Genomic DNA, 21141 nt, shown 5'->3' on the forward strand with positions numbered 1-21141 from the left:
ATATCGTGTAACTTTGAGAATGCACCAGGTCTGTGTGACATTAATTTGAAATAATACCGAGACAACCCACTGAAAGAAGGTATTCGTACAAAGGCACAGAATGGGTGCTCTTTGCAAAAGGAACAGAGCACTGGGTGAAGACAGGAAAAAGATGGGTAACCATATCGGTGTTCAGCTGCACAAATAGTGGTGATTTTAAGTCTTAGATGGTATTTCACTGGCAAATTACTCAAAGCAAGAAGCAATTAGCCACTAAAACAGAAAACATAAAACTGCTATGAAGTGATGAACAAAAGCAATACAACAAAGTTTTTTATATGGCATCTCTTAATGCAATGTACCACAGTACTGTAATTTAGTTTAAGGATAAAAGCAAATTAAAATGATATAATGAATCTGTGCTAATAAAGCTCTCTGAATGGTTTTGGCTGTACATTTTTATAAATGCCACACACAGAGATCCCAACTATGAAACCACAAGGCTCTGTGGGTTAAAATCTCAAAAAGTATTCAAGAATAAAGGTAATCCTACCAAAAGTTAAGTTTTTCAGTAGCACAGCCTACAGGATTTATTCAGCCCCAGTTTTGTACTAGGAAAGTATAAAGCAGAAAACTTGTGGTTTAGACATTATCTAGTCAGTGAAGTATACCTTACCTAAACAATGGATGTTTACTTCTGAAGTTCTATAGTAATAGAGTTTCTTCTAAACGGATAAGAATTACATTGTTACAGCACCCAGGTAATCAAAAAACCATCTGGATAAATTAAAACACAGTTACTTATGAGAATAAGTGTAATTTCTTATTAAAACTGAACACGTGGCTCTAGCTGAAGTCAGACTGAAAACATAATGACACTCTAAGAAGCCCAAGACTCCAGAGCTCCTTTAAGCCACAGGGCACTGCTTATCTCTGCTACATTGATCAACCAGTTCCTACCTAGAAGTCTTCTTCTTGGCCCAAATCCAATACTGGTCTCACTAGGACTCAGCTGTGTGAAGTACCCTTTAGGCTTATGAGGAAGGCAATAAAGGAAGAAAGCAAGATACTTAATTTTCTTAGGGAGAAAAAAAAAACCCTGAGGGCACATACCTTCAAAATAAGGCTGCTAATTTATTATATTGTGATTTAATGGTTTCCAACTCAATTGACCAGTGCTGTGGAGGAGCAGCACCATCAAATATTAGTCTACCATATTGCTAAAGCTATTCCAGACCTCTCTTGGCAGGGTAGAATGGGCTGGAATATCACTAATCTGTTTCATATGTAAACATACAGAAACAGCATCAAACCCTCTCTGCCTCCTGGTAATCAGTTTTAAATTTTGCCACTAACAAGGAACTATGAATCCATATTCTAATATCCACCTCAGAAGAAAAAAACACCATAATTTTCAAACATGTGATGATAGTCCATATGTAATTTTTTGCCATGTGCACCCCAGTCTGTATTGGGAGCACAGATTTCAGATAAAAGAAAACCGCATTAAAAAGCTAAGTCCAAAAATGTTGCACTGAAGAATTAAGTGAATTCTGTACACAACAGGCACACTGATAAAAAAGAACAGAGTAGGAATGGCCTAGAAAGGCATGAATGCACCAGGCTTTTGTGGTTTTTTTTAAATACTTGTAATCAACATTTTCTTTTCTCTGTCTTCTCACAGACCAGTTGTGATCCCTATTGCTCTCATCTAGCCACTAATTTCTTTCATTCCAACACTGAAAGGCTGTGCTGAGTTTCTCAAGGGCTCATCATTTCAGTAAGCAAGCCTGTTTCCATGTACTCATGTGTCTGCTAAAATAGCTATTTCCACAAATAAACCACATAAAATTCTTAACAGAACTACAACTATATGAAAAGAGAAGAATTATTAAAACCAATGCAATGTATTTTACATCTGACCACAGTTTTTACAGTCACTTATCTGCTACATCCCTTCTTATGGTCATGTAATAAACTGATTTTAGGGAGTTTGTAGAATTTACCATATTTCTGCAAAGGAGAACTGTATTTCATTGCTTATTCTTGCATGATTTCCACAGTCTATGAAACAAATTAAAATGAACATAACACTCCCTAATAGAACAACACATTGTAATAACATCTAACTTTGGTGTAACTATTCATAAAGGCTTGGTCACATTTGTATATATAAAAATTTATATTTTACACAAATATTTATATAGCCATACCCTAGGAATGGAAACATTCAAAGACTACAGCTCAGCAGAGACTAGAATTTATGTATTGGATACAATGTTAAGATTAACAAATTAACTTTTAATGTGGAAACAACTCCTGAGCACGATAAACACTTGTCAAAATAAGATTCCTGGAGGGCAAGCATGAATTAAGCTATTAATTGTCTTTGGTTTTGACCTTACAGTATGAAATAAAATATAAGACTAAAAGCTAAAACATTTATTTAAGAAAAGAAAACCACAACAAACTTTCAGTATCATCTTTTCCCTTCCCCTGGTTATTGTAACTGCACTACCAGGTCTTTTGCTAGTACTCCAATTTTGGCAATAGTATGTTTTATGAAAATTATTGATCAAAAATGGCAGTAAATCCTCTCACCTATGAGAAGACAACCAACATTTATTTAATATTACAAACTGCCTATAACCTTTCCCTTGAGAGATGCAAATTCAAGTACGACAAACAAGGCATGTTCCTTCCAACCTACTTGTGAAATACTCTCATTGTTGGGATTTTCAAATTACAAAAAAAAAAAAAAAAAGGTGTAATATTTAAACAGCATGAAATAAAAGAACAGCCAACACAATGAGGATGGAATTTGACTTAAAGGTAGGTAATGAGATTTATTTTTTTTAAGCTAGATAGAGATCTAGCTACTAAGCTCCTAAGTTCACAAAAAGCTCTGTGGCCTACTTTCTCCACTTGTATTAACATCACCCCAAAAGGCCCAGGCACCTGCCCTGTTGAAATAAATTTCCCCAAAGACTGCACATTAGCAGTGTTCTCTCAGACACAGGCCCCATAGCATAGACAATGACACAGAAATCATGTCTAAGTGGTGCCATAATAAAATTGGAATGTGTGCTAAGGAGTCCTGCCAAACTACAAACCCTGCACTGTGAACAGACACCATCCATTAATCTCCTCATTGCCATTTCTTTTCTAATCTAATTCACTTCTTCACAGCATTTATGCTGTTTACCATTTCATGCCTCCCAATTCAGGTAATACAATTCAATTTTTACAGTCATTTTTACATTTCTATTCCCAGTGATGCAATCACTACATTGAAAGTATTGCCAAGAACTTAAACAAGATAATTTTGGCAACAAAAAAGTCTGCATAGAGATTTTGTATTCTTCTTACACAAACATAAATTCAGGGGCAAAATGGAGTTGGCATCATATCTTTCATAATTTTTATTTTGCATAACAGCTTTCTAAATTTTAAACAGGTATATGATTTTTCTGAAACTGTGACTTTGTTTCATTTCGTTTCAAACAATGTAAACCCATTTATTTGCAAGCAAACCTGTAAAGGGAACAGTATGTTTCTCACAGGATAGATTAAATAACATTTGTGTTTTATTAATAAGGAAGAAAAATATTGAGCTTTTTAGCAATGCAACATAAACAAGCTTTTCAAACTACCGCCTTAACCCTCTTAAAAACAAGACTACACAAAAAGTAAATAGCCTACCTAACACCAAGATTAGTCTTCTGTTCGTGATGTGTAACAGAGAACTTTACATGTTATATAATGCACTATATGTTTACTCTGGCTCAGATTCTTTCACCTGTTCTCCCCTGGCATTGCTAGCACTACCAGATGGATCCATTTTAGATTTAATTAATTTACCCTGTCTCTTAGGATTTCTAAGAAGTAAAGCACTGACAAGAGCCCTGGTTCTTGCCTTTCTTGGATACAGAAAAAGAATCTAGACACACAGAGATTTTCCTTTTAAGAACAGAATACAAAGTTCATAAATAAATATCTCAGGAGAACACGTGCTGTTCAAAGAAGCTAAAAATAGTAATATCAACAAGTATATGTTTAACTGGGAACCTTCCTAGATCCTAAAAGTAACATTATTCTTTAAATCCAGTCGTGGATATGAGAACTCAAAAACTGTGGGATTATTTTTGTTGTTGCTGTTTTGTTTTTTTAACGGTAATGAAGCAAGCATATTCCAAGTGTCTGCATACAAAGTGAATACCATACACCGCATATTGAACGAGACAGATTCCATCCTTCTTGTCACCAGCCTTCATTCTCTCTACCACACTTTTTCTCATTTTAAAAATTCCTCAACACACTACAGCTAAAATTTCATCCCATCTAAACTAAAGATTTTTTATTATTATTCCTTTTATTCTCTGCTTACGTAAAAGACAAATCTTCATGGGAACTTATCATGACACAGCAAGATGTAACCACTTGTAGCTCTTTAAAAATAGTAACTGCTCTAAAGGACTCACAAACCATATTCCCTTCATTAATTTAACAAATGGGGTGAGTGGATGCACATTAATTAAATCATCTGCTTATCTTGATCACTAGGTTGCTTTATATGGACTGGGGCAAAACAGCTCTTTGACAATCCTCCTGCTCTCCTGGCTTTCTCCTTATTATCTGCTTTCACATCATAAGATCCATGAGGCAGTCGATGGCCCCTTTGTCAAAGCTGGTAATAGGATCTGGCATAACTAAGCCAGCAAAACCATGTGGCCTCAGAATATTACAGTAGAAAAATAGTTCAGATAAATCTTTTAAGTTGCTAAGTCCAATTTTGAGTATACAATGATCCTTGTATAGAGTAGAACATTTTAAAGCAACATTCTTGAGCCCTAGTAATGAATTTTCCCACTTGCAGAAAACACAACAAAAACCACAAGTCCTTCAGCCCTCTAAATGGAACTTAAATGATGCAGAAGCATTGAAACATAGTACAGGAACTAATTTTATTTCAAATTTATCAATACAAGATAGAAACCAGCTTAATCACTTATAAGTGATACCATCTTTCCAAGGACTGTTTACATAACAGATACACTGCATCTCTCCTGATATTAAAACATTTCCACAGTTTTAGCTCCAAGTGTCGCACAACTAAACAAGAATCTCGGGTTTTCACCTTCAGAAAGTCTGGTAAGACAGTTACAGAGCATTAACACAAGAATATGTAATCTAATAAAAAACATGAGGCCAGAAGACGTACAGAAACAACCTATAATTAAATTCTGAAGACCACAATTAAGTTTTAAAATACTTTACACCAATGTAGCATGCCCTAAATTGCACTGAATTAAATCATTTTTTTCAATTAAAAATAATTGATTTTTAAGAGGTTGGTTTTGTTTAAGAAAAGAATGACCTAATACTTTAACTTGATGGTCTTATAAATTGTTAGAAAGCAGTCAAAACAAACCCAAATAAGCTGACAATGTAAAACTAGACACCCAGGACCCAACATCAATATAATTATAGGGGTGAAGAAGCCCCTCTTTTCACTGATATTAATGGCCAAAATACTGCTATGGTCTTAAGACACATAATTGGTTATGAGATGAGGTGAACTGCCATTTTCATCAGATCTCAGAGCACATTATCATTTACTTATAACCATTAAAGCCACCAATTGTAAGTCATGGGCATTATTTTTTTCTATAGGAGTTATACCATAGGCCATATCCACATACCATTTAAATCCAAAAAATATCTTACAAATCAACAGAATCTACACTCTTGCACTCCTTGCTGAAAGCAATCCATTCCCAGGACCAAAACTACTTGTCCCAGAGAAAAGACAATTCAGACTGAGAAATAGTTATAAAAATAGTATGCGCTTAAAACGATTTCTCTACTTTTTGTTCATGAATATTTTTCATTGAGCTAGGAGAACAAAAATACATGAGACACAACCTCAGGATTTATTAACACTGTCAAATCATCACCTCAGGATACTAAGCCTAGTCTTAGAAGACTAAATAAAAATAATGCTCTCCCAAAACACTTAAGTTGCTCTGAGGACTTAAATTTGTGTTTAAAAAAGTTGTAAGCAATGCAACTCAGCTTTAACATGCAAATCAGGTATGGTTTACATCACCTTCACTATGTACCAAGTCACAAAGTAGATGGGAACACTGCAAAATGTGGATTGGATACCTTAACAGAACTAATCATACAATCAGATTTGCTCTAAAACAAACTGCTGTTCCCATATGCTCAAGAGCACACAGGAGCAGCGCAGTCAAATGCTGATGACAGTGTGGAGCTCTATCCATCAGCCAGTCAACTTCAACATGCACACCCACACTCCTCATATCAGCTCACTATGTGATATGACCCTCCTCTCAGCCAGACTCAGCAACACTCTGGCAGATCATTAATAAAGGAGTTCAACAATTAGTAACTCAGCAGGCTTGCTCTGTTACTGCACTTGATGCAAGTCTGGAGTCCCTTCTGCAGTACCCTTTAGCTCTTGCAGGCAGAAATGTTAGCTGTTTTGAAGCTAAGTATTCTATATCTCTGTGTATGAAAACCAAACATACATGCCTGTGAAATTCTGGGTTTGCTTTTTTGTTTATGAAAAAATAAATAAACATTTCACCCTAGGGACTGAACTATTTTTCACCTCCACAAATCATGACTATATATTCTCTCATTCAACCATTCTTGAATAAGACAGGAAAATGTCTAAACACAGTTTCTGGAATCAATTGTAAGGATACATTTTATTTTTGTACACACTTGGCATAGGAGCCAATAAATTAAATCTATTCATTTTAAACCATTACTATTTCTCACTTTAAAGAACACAAACCCAAAGACAAGAAATCACATGGACAGTCAATAAAGACAAAAGTTTATATACAGCTTTATTAAAGCAACTGTAGCCATAGAAATGGTAACATATTCCAATTACATCCCTATTTTCAAAATGGGAGCATGAAAAATTATTTTTAACTCCATTTTTATTACAGTCATTTCTAGAGCAATCAGCTCAAAATAGATATTTTTTATCAATCTCTTAGGCAAAAGAAAATTAGAATTTAGAGTACTAGGTATTAATGCAAGAGAATATATTGCTTTATAGAGCTTTAAAACAGTAACTTTACAAATACTTAAGTATCTTCTCCTACATTTATATATATTGAGAAATCAGGGGCTTATGTAAATCCAGCTGAAGTCCAGAATATGGTAAGTTCAACATTAAAAACAAAAACAAACAAAAAAAACCAAACCAAACCAAAACAAAACCCAGGATTTTAGGTTATGTTCATTGAAAAAACATTTAAATACAGAAAAGTTTTCAAGAACAGTAATACCTCTTCTGAAATTATCTGAAATTGCCTTTGACTGAAAACCATACAGATTAAGATCTTATTCAGATCTTAAATATAAATTTAGGTGTCTAAATGCCTATTGTGTGCAAGTGACACAAGTTCCCGATATTAACCTAAACAACTGGTGTGTGGGTTTTCTTTAAATATTATGCATAACTTAATAACAAACATAATGCCACAAATTGGAAATCAGGAAAACTAAATGTTTCTTTTTTCTGCTTCCAGAATCATGTAGAATTATTGTGTTGGCAACACAAAGATAAGAAGGTTTTCCTGTACTACATATCATTTAAGTTAACATTCAAATTTTATCACTTAGATCATACAAGCAGAGTCAAAGTTCCATGCACTGGACAGCATTTTCTACTTTTAGTAAATAAATATTTTATTATACCCTAAGGTAACAGCAAAGCAACCAAAATTTTTTTTGCAAGTATCAAAATTATTTTTTGTGTTGTTTCCTTTTACAGCTGCTTAGTTCTTATACAAGAACTAAGCTGTTCTTGTGAATAAAAGGAAAAGGATTATGGAGAGGTTTTTTTCTTCAGTCCTTAAAACTCAAGTAAAGTTTGCCAGCTTCTTTATGAAACAATACTTATAGTATTATTACCTAGAAAATGTAAGAACATCACACAATTTCTGCCTATTGATCAGTAAATTCACTTTCAAAAAAGTGATGTCAAATCACTTGTAGCCAAGGGATTCACCATATCAGAAGGCACCTACACTGCTCTACACCAATGATGAACATTATAGGTCACAGAAGCCAGTAACCTGCTTCGTTACTTCTCTCCAGCAGAATATGTGTTCATAATCACAACTAAAATAAATTTACAAGATGCTTAAACGAAGAATCATTCTGATACATTTCGCTTTATTTTTGTAATAGTAATAGCAGCAAATTAAAAGTGAGTTACCTTTTTAGTATAACAAAAAAAAAAAAAAGAGCTAAACTGTTTCATAAAAATCTAAAAGATACCATGAAAAATGAATTAAATATAACAAGAAAGAAAATGTCAAAATATTTAGTCAGTATCTGTTTGGAGAAAGGGGAACAAAACTGTAATATAAATTCATTTCTTGTTATGAAAAGAGTAATAAAAGAGCAACACAGTAGACCTGTATTTAATAGTTACAGTGACAAGCCACTCAGTCATTGTGTGATGCTACAATAGCTCATGAGGTTATGGTGCTCCCCCACACCTTCCTGGCATGGTGATGAGATTTGGGGTTTTTTCTCCATTATACGTTAGCTGTTCTAATATTTAAATTAGGTAGTAAAGCTCATGACATGCAAAGGGATTTCCAGGACTCATGACTGCAGCTGCACATGCGTTTGTCCTGCAGGTGATCCACAGGGCAAGGGACCTCTGCCAGTTCCACTAAATGTGCACTTAGTGCAGATCTAAAAAAAGAGCCAATATTTACCATTGCATATCAGCTCGCAGGAGAGATGCCATGATAGTACCAAGTCTTGATTTCCAAGGGCAGCCTGGCAGAAGGTATAATTCTTGACTGCAATGAAAACATACCTTGTGGGATTTTTAAATATTATGATTTTAATGTTGAAATCTTAGACATAATGGCCACAAGCCAAGTAAATAAACCTCACCACAATAAGACAAAAAAGCTTTTAAAAGCTTAAAATGTTAATATAAGAATAAATTAAAAAGAAAAAACAACTAATTCATCTAGAACACTGTGAATATCTGGGCCCGAGTCCAAAGCCAATGAAGTTACTAGGACTGCCTCCCTCTATTTCAACAGACTTTGGATAACACGCTCATTTCTGTAACTCTCAAACAGACAAATATAAGCAATACATCATCTCAAAGCAAACTAAGCTCAACACATTTCAGTGGCAGCACATTCATTTAAACAGAACCATGCATACTATATATGGAAATGAAGTGTTCCTCTCAAAGATGCAAACCGAATGTATTCTCAGGCTATAAATACTTTCAGAATTCAAAATCCGCCTTTCTGACCTGCTCTGACAGACATGGAAGATAGGTATCTTTCTTTTTTCATTTATTCATACAGCTATACTATTGTTAAAAGCACTACCAAACTTTTGCTGTACTTCCGCCCTCCACTGTCACCCAAGGTGACCTATGTGTCACAGACAAAGTGATCACACTTACAAACCAGGAGGTCTTATTTGGAATTGGTGCATTCAGAACTGTGTAAAGTTCACATAAATGCCAGTCGAGTCTTGTGGTCTAACAGAGTTTTGTGCTCACTTCCCAGTCAGGCATTGTATTCCTGCAAGGAGCAGGGAGTTGGACTCAATGATCCTTACGGCTCCCATCCAACTCGAGATACTCTGTGATTCTAAGCCTTCAGCCATGTGGCAGCATATGAACTCACTACAGAAACAGTTTTGTATGAGAGCTGTTTCAAGTGTAGGTGCTTTCCTTCTGTCACTAAAATCATATGTGGGGGAGAAAAATATTTTTTAACCATTAACACCCACACATAATGTTTCAGCAATCTTTCCCTTAGAAAACCTCCACAAACTGTATTCTTTGTGCCCTTCTCAGACTTCTGATAAGTCAATAATTTTCATACATGTAAAGTACGTAATTTTATAAAGTGTGACTGTTTAGTAGAACCAAAGGGATAGCCTGTCCTCTAATCTCATCTGGTGTTATTTTATGTTTACATCTCCACAGCGGTTGCTGCCCTACAACCTCACACTACAAAATGCCTCTCTGCTGCTGAACTACAGCCTGATCCTGCTGAGGAATTATCACCAGCCAACCCTGAAATTCACATAAACTTTTGTCACTCTGAGTTGGATTCCACAGAATAGCAGAGCCAATCTTAGAAGTAACACTGACTGCTGCTCTGTATTTTGCCTGTTGACTAGAGATTACTACTTCTTTTTAGGATTTGTCCCAGGAAGGATACTCAATGACTAAGATTCACAAGCCATTTTTTTGCAATAATACAAGACATACAAGGACCACCACTGCTATTTTAAATTATAATCATTAGGTTCTGTCCCTGCAGAGATTATACTTAGGACTGAGCTCTCTAAATTTTCAGTCTTTCTGTCTCTGGGTCTGTAAAATGCCCTCATTCTGCATTTGGAAATCCCACCACATCAAAACTGAGTACATAGATCATTGTTACTTAAAAACTTTTTGTTTGCTATTATAGGCATTTCTTCTGTTGAGCTCAACTGGGGGGGGGGGGGGGGAGGGGTGTGAAATTTAATGGTTTCCAACCAGCATTTACAGATTTGCAAACATGTGAGAGTTGCATATTCTTTTTGAATGCAGATTTCTCCTTAAATATATGTGTTGAAAAGCCTTGAAAGGAAGTATGATACTGTATCCAAATAACATTTAGGTCAACAATGTTTGGTTTATAGCTTAAATCCTTGTCTATATGTTTTCTTTTCTGTACGCATAACCAATTTTAGCATGTGTTTAGAAAATGTGAAATTCACTTCAGAGAGCCAAAAGTATCTTCTTTTTCACAGCATGGAACACAGCAGAATACACCTCTCCATACCAGTGACTTTATTCACTTGTAGAAAGAGCACCTAGAAAAAGCTGCAAGTATGTCTTCTTTCAGACCCTGACCTCTCCACCATGGCCATCTCTCCACTGGCAACCTGTCCAGTGGGACTGTCGCAGAGTAATTGTGTGCAGACCACCTGATAGCCATGAGACAAGGATGCCTGAGCCAGGCTGTGCATGTGATTAACAAGCAAAATGCATTACAGTCCACTGCTAATCCCTTGAGCCTTCCAGTTGTTCAGCATATGCTGCTGCTCGGTACATCTTCAAGAGAGTCAAGGTGAGGTTTCCACGTACAGATTTAAATGAAGGGATCTCCTGCATTATGGTTTCACATGTGTTTTCCAATGTACTCTCTCACTCTTCTCAATGTATCATGCCTCAATTTTTTTTCATTTGGAGAGGATGGTTATGCAGGTATGGCTCGGAAATCATCAAACCTAGTATATACAAGAGCCAGATTGGTATGAATACTGCCTCTTTTAGGAAAAACTTTCATTTTTTCACTTAAAAATTTTCTCAGGCTTTGGAGTTTTGGTTAAATTTTTTAACTTTTCAAAGAAGATTTCTGCAAACACTGTATTTCCAATAATAACAGAATTTTTCTATTCAAAACAAATGGGAATGTTGTTCAGATTCTACTCACCAAATCCAGCACTGTATAAGTTATTACATTTCAAAAATATGTAAACCAACGTCAAACAAGACTATCATGGTTTGTAAATTCAGGCTGGCAACTGCTATCCATAATCATAATGTAATTTCATTTTATATGTATACAAATCCTGGGTTGTGAGGAAGGAAAGTTCTTCAAAACACCAAGAGCATTGCAATAAGGATACATTCTACCTGCTAGAGTCTTGATGACATAAGGTCCTTAACAGATACCATTCACTGGGGAACCAAGAAGCAGTGACAAAGGGTCTGGTATCATCTTCCTCAGAAAGGTACAAATTCCACTTCATTCTGCACTGGCTAGCTCCAGGAGCCCCAAACTTGTGGTCTCTCCTTCCACTGCTCCTTCTTCATGTTTTAGTTTGTTCAGAGCAAAAATATCAGATAATGTCAGTAGAAAATGCCCTTAAGGAGCATAGAAAAAGCAGAGGCAGATCCAAATAATCAAAAGAACTACAGACTGTATAATACACATTTAGCCTCTATGTCTACTGTGTACATCATGCATATTTATTTTATTTTTCTGCTATTGCCAGAAATGAGAGCAACTAATGGTGTCAGAGACCAGCTCAATGAAGTTCAATCTCACATTCTAGTATTCATACACAAATAGAAATGAGTTGATCAAGGGACAAAGAAAATGCAATGACAAAACAAGTTCTCTAACAATATCTAATCATTACTGAAAAGGTAGATATAAACATTGTGGAGAAAACTAGCCTTTGTAAAGTCTTTGCAATTAGACTGTACCTAATTTTCAAAAATGGCATCTAAAATTATATACCTTATTAAATAAAGGAATACAAGGACTTCAGTTGTAATGACTGTCACATTACATGAAACACTGACAACACAGGTCAAGATTTACATTTTCTTTTTGACAGATTTTTTTTCAATGTCAACTCACAAAACAAGCATGGAGCACAAAAATCCTAAAACCTCAGCAATCATTCTTAGTACATGATTAATATTAATGTTATATTCATATACAATTACATATATTAGATATGGAATTTTAAGGGGAAATATTGATAACTCTATTAGCAGTGTTCATATTCTTGACCTACAGTATCTGGCCTTTCTTATCTGCAAGAAAAAAAAGTCATAACAAAATTTTATACCACCAAGTGCTTAACTGTATATGTTTTTAAATTCCAACCTTAAACTGAATGAGTTAAGGAGGGGAAAACAACTAAAGAAACCACATCCTAAACCCTTCTATGTATCTATTAAAAAGTGTTACATCCTAAAGTCAAGTTGACGATCACAGACAAATCCATGGAATACAATATTGTACTTTGAGTATAGCAGGGAGAAAAACTGAAACTTCTTGCAGTTCCTTGCAATAACATATATGGACATGAATGTTAGCACAGTAATTCTGAATTATTCACATACATATATGAATTATTCAATAAGAAGCCACAGAAAGTAGACATGAGAAAGATTTCTTTTAGTTCTCTCACTGGGACTGCTCTTCACATAGTGAGATGATGCTGAATAACCCAACTCCACTGCAACTTGTGGAGTAGCAGAAGAGGCAGCACAGGGAATGAAAAGTCCTAATATGCAGAAAACTTCTTCAATCCTGCAGTAGGAGGAGCTACTTCTTCTAAAATTGCTTTTGCTAACAGGTCCAATATAGTCGACATGGCATATGTAAGAATTCACATTTTTCACCAGCAGCCTTGGCAGCCTTGGCACCATGCAGCACAAGGCACGTGCTTGATAACAGCGAAATTTAAGACATTTCCAGTTGTTACTTCAGTTACCCTTTATACTCTAAATACTAGAAAACTGGTTTGGAATAACGAGTTACTCCTTGCATATACAGACTTCTCTCCAATTCCCCATTTTATCATGAAAGGAATGCAGGATCAGCCTTTGAAAGTTCTTCACCAGAGTCTTGAAAACCCTTACAAGTGGAACAAATAGGTTCTAAAAAGAGACATATATCTCCCCCTACCTGCAGAGTCCTTTATCCTCCTGCTCCAGGCAATGACACTCACAGAACTATTCAGGTTTCAAAGATGAAATAAATCTTACAACCTGACATAGCCATAGTGTGTGCAAGCATTCAGACTCTAAGTGTTGGAACCCCTTGATGATGCCTGCTACTTACCAAACTGACACATTTAGGCTGTGAGGTTTTAAAGACAATTTGGATATGTCTTTCTATACTGGTTAAGGAATGACTGATCTGCTTTAAACTGACTGCCTCACAATAATGGACTATCTGATCAACAATACCCACCATCACACCATACATAAAAAGTCTGTGTACAAGTCTCTGACTTTTTACTCTCTCAAGGAAAGAAGCACAAGGTAATAACCTGAATTTTTTTCTTTTTCATCAAGATCCCTGATAGCCCTTCTAGATTTGTCTCATTCTGTGGAGAACAAAATGCTAAATGCTCAAAAAACCCAAACATAAGTCTTCACTACTCACTCTTTCCTGAAAATCGCCTTTTACTGTTGTAGGAACTGGTATCTTATCACAAATTCATGTGTCATGATGTCTTGCTAACGACTCTCTAAGAAAGTTCAGGTTTGGTTTTAAATAAAATAAAAACTGCTTATAGAGAAGAAGTGCCACCTAGTAGGATTCCTGGTGCTTTAGGTTGACTTAAAAGCTTTTATTCCTTAACTCTAGCACTCAGTCCTTGCATAGACAGACCAAGCTCACTGTAGTTGCTTTAACTTCCAACTGGAATGTGGAGGTTCATAGGCAATTCAAACTACATAACAAACAAGTACCTTAACTTCTCACATTGTAACTTTGTTTCTCATTTCCCCTAAGTGTTAGACCCTTCCTACTACATAACATACAAGTACCTTAACTTCTCACATTGTAACTTTGTTTCTCATTTCCCCTAAGTGTTAGACCCTTCCTACTACATAACATACAAGTACCTTAACTTCTCACATTGTAACTTTGTTTCTCATTTCCCCTAAGTGTTAGACCCTTCCTACTACATAACATACAAGTACCTTAACTTCTCACATTGTAACTTTGTTTCACATTTTCCCCAAGTGCTGTATCAAGTGTGTTATGGGGTGAGGGGACAGGAGTAAGGGGGAGACAGCTCACTGTACGTCAAAGCAAGCCAGCAACCTAGCAACCATATATTAAAAGGTGTGTGCGTTTTTGTGGGTGTCTGTGTGCCAGGAATAACTGAAGCAGATATTATTCCATTTGTAATTCAAAAAATGTGAAAAGGGAAGGGGAGAAACTCCAGCTGCTGGTCTATTTGGGGGTCTGTCAAAATCCACTTTCACAATACAGAGTCTTAACACTTTCTATCCCATTTGTCTTAATCCAAAATTAAAGTGTGGACCTGAGTAAGTTCTTAGCTTTGGATTGGAAAGAGATCCTTTAAGGCAGGAGCTGAACTTAACTCGTACTTTGCTTTCTTTCACCTGGAAATATGCAAAAATGAAAGGAACAGGGAGGGTGCCTCAAAGCCTTCACACTTAAGAGAATACTGATTTAGTGTGTTACAAATTTAGTGAATGCCTCTAGATAGCTACAGTTAATTTAACAAACAGAAGCATCAAAGATTCTCAGGAAGTGGAACTAGTTTTAAAGAGATTTACTTGAATGAGAAATTTACCTTTTCAATTTTGCCAAAGTTTCTCATTCCACAAGGGAACTGAGAGTTTAGACCAGCAAACGCAAGCTCCCAGCCCACCATCGTATGTAGTCTGGGTGCATATAAACTTCTGATTAAAACTGTCCCATTACACCAGTATGTGCCTCACTGAGGGTGAGTGGACACCAGGTGTAACTTTTTGTGCTAACAGATGAAAACGAATGAATCCCTGTATGGGTGGAATAGAAAGCAGGGAACACAGGACATGCCTCAGCACTGCACCCAGCACCTCACACCCCCAGCCACACTCCCCACGGCCCCAAACAGCCCGTGGCAACACCACCATAAGAGGTGGCAGCCAGCACACTGCCATCCAACAACAGCCCTCCAGTTGCCACTTCGCCGAGGTGTCCTGGTCTACAAGGCTGGGCTCTTACTACTACTCCTTCTCACCACCAGCACCAACGGCACCACCAGCAGCACACCAAATCATCACCGGCAGCAGGAGGGGAAGGGGAGGGGGAGTTACCTTGTTTTTGACCCCGCAGTGGCAGCAGACAGTCCACAGGTACTTGAGGGTCCTCCACAGCAGGATGATAAATAGTCCCCCAAAGAAAGTAACCATGGATGAGGCGAGGAAAGCCCACCACATGCGCTGTCCGCGGCTATCGCAGGGCACCTCCATGGTCACCGGGATGATGAGCGCATCCATCTTGGGCACATTGACGGGGGAGGAGGACGAGTCTGTGTTGAGATTGTTGGCGTTGATATTGTTACTCATTCTAATGCCGCCGCCGCCGCTGCCGCCCGGGTAGGAGCCGCCGCCGCTGCCATTTGCCATAGCTAACAGCGAGCCGGGCGCGCAGGGGCTTCCGAGAGCTCCTCCCGCTGCCAGCGCCCCCCAAAAAACCCATCACCAGCCATATTGCTGCTGCTGCTGCTGCCGCCGCTGCTCAGCGGTGAAGGGCTACGGAGAGTAATAAAAAATAAGAAGCCCCCAATCAAAAGAAACAAGCAAACCAAACAAACAAAAAAGCAGGTGAAGAAAAGCGACCGCACAATTCCCGGGTCCCTCTCGGGAGCCGTCAGGCTGTGAATTCCGAGCGTCCTCGTTGTACGGCGAAAATAATATTTTTAAAAATTAAAAGTAATAATAAAAATATAGTCTCCTCCTCAGATTCCCACCCCTTTCTTCTCCCGCATACACAACCCCCACCCCGCCCACCCTAAAAAAATCATCCACCACCACCACAAACTGCTGCCTCGCAGCGTCTCTCGAAGATACCAGCGCTGCGACCCCGCTGGGCTCAGCGGGGATCCCTCACTCAGCCTCCGCCGCGGATCCTCCCGGAGGTGGTCTGTTATTATTGTTAATAGTCTTTAACTTGTTATTAGCGATACTTAGTCCCCCCCGTGCACCCTCCTCCTCTTCCAAGTCCAGCCCCTTCCTCTCCTCTTCCCCCCTCGGTGCCGGCAGCAGCTTTCTGTGGCTCCTAATTCATCCTCCGCTGGCCCATCTGTGCGTGCGCTGCCGCTGCCGCCGCCTCCTCGCCCATCCTTCGGGAGCTCCCTCCAGGGCCCGGCTGTCGCTCAGGCTGTTGCTCCCACACGCGCAGCGGCGCCGCCGGCTCCCGCCCCTCCCTATCGGCCGCGGGGGGACGCGACGGCCCCGCAGCCGCGGCCCCTCCGTGGGCGCGTCCAAGGCCCCGCGGGGCGGAGGTGCCGGGCTGGCCCGGGGTGCCGCTGCTGCTGCCGCTGCCGCCGGGGTAGGGGGCTTCGGCTCAGGCGGGCTCCCGGCGCCCCATGGGCAGCGCCGCCGCGCTCCCCGCCCCGCGGCCGCTCGGTTCTGCTCGCGGGGCCGCTGAGGTGCCGAGCGACGGCTCCGGAGGACGGCGAGGCGGGAGCGGGGCGCTGTATGTTGCCGAGGTGCTTCACAGGTGGCGGCGAGGCGGTGCCCAGCCGCGCCGGGGAGCTGCCGGTCCAACAAGTCCCGCTGGCCCCGGCGCGTCCATCGCCGCCGCGCCGCGCTCTCCGCAGCCGCGGTGGGGCGGGGGCAGCGGCAGCGGCCCCCCCGCGCCGGCCGTGCGCGGGGCCGGTTCGAAGGATGTCATGACGCAGCGGCCAACGCACGGCGCTGTCACGGCCCCGGCCCCCGCCGAGCCCCCGCGCCCATCTCCCCCATCCCATTTCCCCCATCCCATCTCCCCCGTCCCTCCCGCGACGCGCAGCGCGGCGCGATGACTAGCGCGACCCTTCCGCAGCCCGGCCGGAACAGCGTCTTCGGGGGCGGTGGGAGCGGGTCGGCAGCCGCGGGGCAGCGGGAGGGAGCGGGGCGGACACGGGGGCGCGCCCGGGGCTGGCGGGAGCCGGTTGAGCTGCAGCAGCAGGTGCCCGGGGATGCGCTCGGCGGGGGAGCTGGCATGGAAACGCGCTAAGGGAGCATGAAATAAACATCGGGGAACCGTGGCGTGGGTTTTCCCGCTGAAGGCATTCGTGGTTTGTTTTTCATTGTCACGGGGGAAGTACTGCGAAAGCTCCGCAAACGCACGGTAAATTGCCGCACATCCCAAGAACGTTCCTGAAATTAACCCTTAGAAATATAAGCAGCAATTTAAAATTAGACGCTTGAGGAGGGGAAAGAGGAAACCAGCAAGAAAATTCGGATAGTTGTCTCCTACCTTTTATCGGATTCATGGTGAAAAGCAGAGGAATTTATAAGTCTAGATATGTATTTATTTATATATAAATCAAAATCTCTTTTTGGCACATGGTCTGCTCGCTGAATTGTCTCTACAAAGTATTATGCAGATCCTCTTGACATCTTTCCAAGGGTAAAATACAGCAGTCTTTGTGTGTGTGACATTCCCCCATCTTATCTAGTCGCTACACCAGCAGAGAGCCACCATTATGAAGAGTAATCTCTTAACCTTTACTAGTAGTAGTTTCTGTTTCTGCATCTTCCCGGGGTTTATTTATTTTTGTTTTCTGCTTACGTGATGTTAATGAGTTTTTTATGAGTTCTCTAAGCTTTTTATGGAGCTCTCTAACCCTCTCAACTCCACTTTTTTCATGCAATAATTCTGCAAGTTTATCATGGTGTCTCACTCTAGTCTGTTTCTCCAATCTGTTCCTTCAAGAGAAAGCTTCCTTTTTCAAGAAGGGTTTAACAGAGGCCTCTAAATAGAGAAAATGTTAGATAATAATATGGAGGTGTGTACAAGTGAGAAAAATACTACATTATCCTGGAGGAAAACAGGCAGTCAGTTATGTAGCACACCTGATGCAGACTATTCCCAGGAGAGTGTTGTAAGAAGGTATTAAGTTGAGGATTTCTACATGTAGAAAACAAGTCAGATTGAAAAGAAACTGCATGTCACAGCTGCCACATGCAACCCTAGACTGCACTGCCACAGCTGCTACCCCCTCCCACGTCTTTGCATTACCAACCCTCTCCACAGCTAGAAAGCCACCTGGGCCCCAAAGTGTTGTTGTGACAGAATCGTGTGCCTTGGCTCCTGCAGAACCTGGTCTTGATGGTCATTTGCTCTGCATTCCTGGTTTGGTGTTCAAGCAGCACCCTTTTTGCAGCTGCACACATACCTGCGAATCCTTTTATCCACCAGCAAACACCAGGAGTGGAACGAGGGCAGGAGCACTGTAACACAGCCACTTGATGTCTGATCTTCAGAAGTGCCAGGTACTTACAGGCACTCTTACAGCTAATAGAAACCACGACCCCTGTGCACCTTGAAAGACTGGGACAATGAAGAGCAGCTGAGCAGCACATCCCAGGGAAGGTTTTTGCATGATGGAATTTCTTCTGCATTCTGGTCTGGCAGATAATAAAGGATGAGTCTCTGAAGCCAAGGGTATGACATATATTTTCCCTTGCTGTTGTTTAACAGGGCCCAGAAGATTTGACAGAGGTGCTGTAGTCTGAAAATATGTTTTCTTGCTTTATGCATTCAGAAGGTATAAGTTAAAAGGTATTTATTTGACTCTCTGTACTGCTGCAGCTGAGTGCTGCAGACACTGGTTTCAAGAGCACTCCAGATGCAAACAGGATAATTAGGCACTTCTAAAATATCATCCCCATAACACTGTACCTACAAATACACAGGACAGTACAGCACAGAATATAGTCTGTATGTTAAAGTAATTTGATATGAACGTGTTCACACAAAGTTTACATACAAACTTGGAGAAGGGTAGGTAGGAAATTTCTTGTGACCTGTTGTAAAAAGCTGATTTTAAGTTCTCACGCTCCAAAACTATTAATAAATCAACAAACACATACATTAGGAGTCCTAGTTTATAAATTTTACATTATGTATCCAGGGGAAAACCTTTTCTGTTAGTCGTATAAACAAAACTTATTTACATAAATATTGCTCAGTTGTCCTAATATTTGTGATAAAACTCACACTAAAAAGTAAATATTGACGTCAACTGGTGAAACTTACCAGCGAAAAGTTTGCTTAATAGGAATTATCTGCAAAAGACAAGGTAGGTAATTTTGTATTTTGTTCATCTATTCATAGACAGAGATACAAATGATTCTTGAATGAGTATCTCTCAAGTTAAATCCCATCTGAGCTTACTCCTCTATGAATCAGGAAAGGCCTGCAGGTTTTATAAAGCAGAGTTTGAGAAAGCCCACTAGGGCTACTTTCTTCTTTTATTGAGATAACAACTGCATTTTGTGTTGCCTTCTGAGTAAAGAAGATCTTCCAGCTCTATTTCCTGGAGAGGTCTATTATGAGCAAACAGAAAACTTTCATCTATTAGTTTTCAGATTAGTTGTCTGTTTAATATTTCAACACAAGAGCTCAAAATTTATTTAACAATACTATTTACAGAACATAACAAACACAATGCTTATTTGTACTTTTCCTGTTGCTATCAGATAGCGTGGTCAAGGACACAATCATGCCAGCTCAACATAATTCTGGAGAATTATGTTCCAGAAAGCAGTAGTTTTGCAGCAGGGAAATGACTCCTCTTTATGTAAAACAGTTCCCTCTTGTGGATATTCTGTGTACAGTATCAGAGGCAAAGTATTTGAAATATTCATCAAACCTGGATCTTTACAATTAAATCCCCCATCTCTGTTCATCCATGATCCAAACACCTAGGACATTCTTGGGTTTAGTAATTAAATATACAAGGAAGAACAAGCTACTGCATTTTATGATAATATAACTTGCAAAATTACTCATTATCAATAACGAATTAAGTGCAATGAACACAACAAAGATAATATAGTTGCATAACTGTACCTATATGAGTCACATGTAAATCACAGTGGGTTTTTTATTTTGCTTTCATGAGACAATTTTCCTTGTGTTCCATTACAGGAAACCATGATTAAAAAAGAAGGAAAGCATATACTATATAAAGAAAAGAGATAATAACAGCCTAACAGTCAGGATTTCCAAGCATCCGTGTGGTAAATACTGAAGACAAAGAAACTCTGGAATGATAAATCTTTCCATTAAAACTAAAGAGTTCAAGCAAGTAGGTGGCCCAGCTTCACTGGTGACACAATATTGCACCACAGATTAATTTGGCATGGCAGTTTGGGGAAAAAAAAACTATGAATGGACTAACAGTGTAAGATTTATGTGTTTTCTAAATGATGACTACATTATACAAAGAATATTTTGTTTCTTAAGAAGTGAAATGTGAGAGAATAAATTTTTACTTCCCAGTTTTGCCTAAAGGCATTTGGTTTAACTGAGTCTGGGGAAATGATAGAAAACAATTGCATGCCATTATCTAGAGAGAAATAATATTACAAAAGGCTAAAAGACTTTATTTGCCAATATACCATAAACTTGTTTACCACAACTTTTTGTTTAATGATTATATAAAACCTTCCCATTTGATTAAGGTAGAGAGTAAATATTAAACAAGCAGCTTAAGGTTCTCTAAAGATAAATATTTTTCAAGGTAAAATCCACAAAATTCCAACAATCAGATATGCATTTATTCTCTGCAACACCAGTCTTTGGG

At 39.2% G+C, this 21141-nt stretch overlaps 1 protein-coding gene across 33 annotated transcripts in view; it reads right to left on the reverse strand.

The window, feature by feature from the left end:
• KCNMA1 (potassium calcium-activated channel subfamily M alpha 1) overlaps positions 1–17174 on the reverse strand; it is a 430172-nt gene extending 412998 nt beyond the window's left edge. For 31 of the 33 annotated variants that reach the window (XM_071563758.1, XM_071563757.1, XM_071563755.1 and 28 more), the window contains exon 1: positions 15656–16323. In XM_071563758.1, coding sequence (XP_071419859.1) covers positions 15656–15967 — 312 coding nt within the window. In that variant the 5' untranslated portion in view covers positions 15968–16323. Of the gene's footprint in view, positions 1–15655; positions 16324–16375 lie in introns of those variants that run through there. The other 2 variants (XM_071563747.1, XM_071563746.1) reach the window with 2 other exon arrangements.
• Positions 17175–21141: the final 3967 nt, after the last annotated feature.

This window comes from Pithys albifrons, chromosome 9 (assembly GCF_047495875.1).
Source record: "Pithys albifrons albifrons isolate INPA30051 chromosome 9, PitAlb_v1, whole genome shotgun sequence".
NCBI lineage: Eukaryota > Metazoa > Chordata > Aves > Passeriformes > Thamnophilidae > Pithys > Pithys albifrons.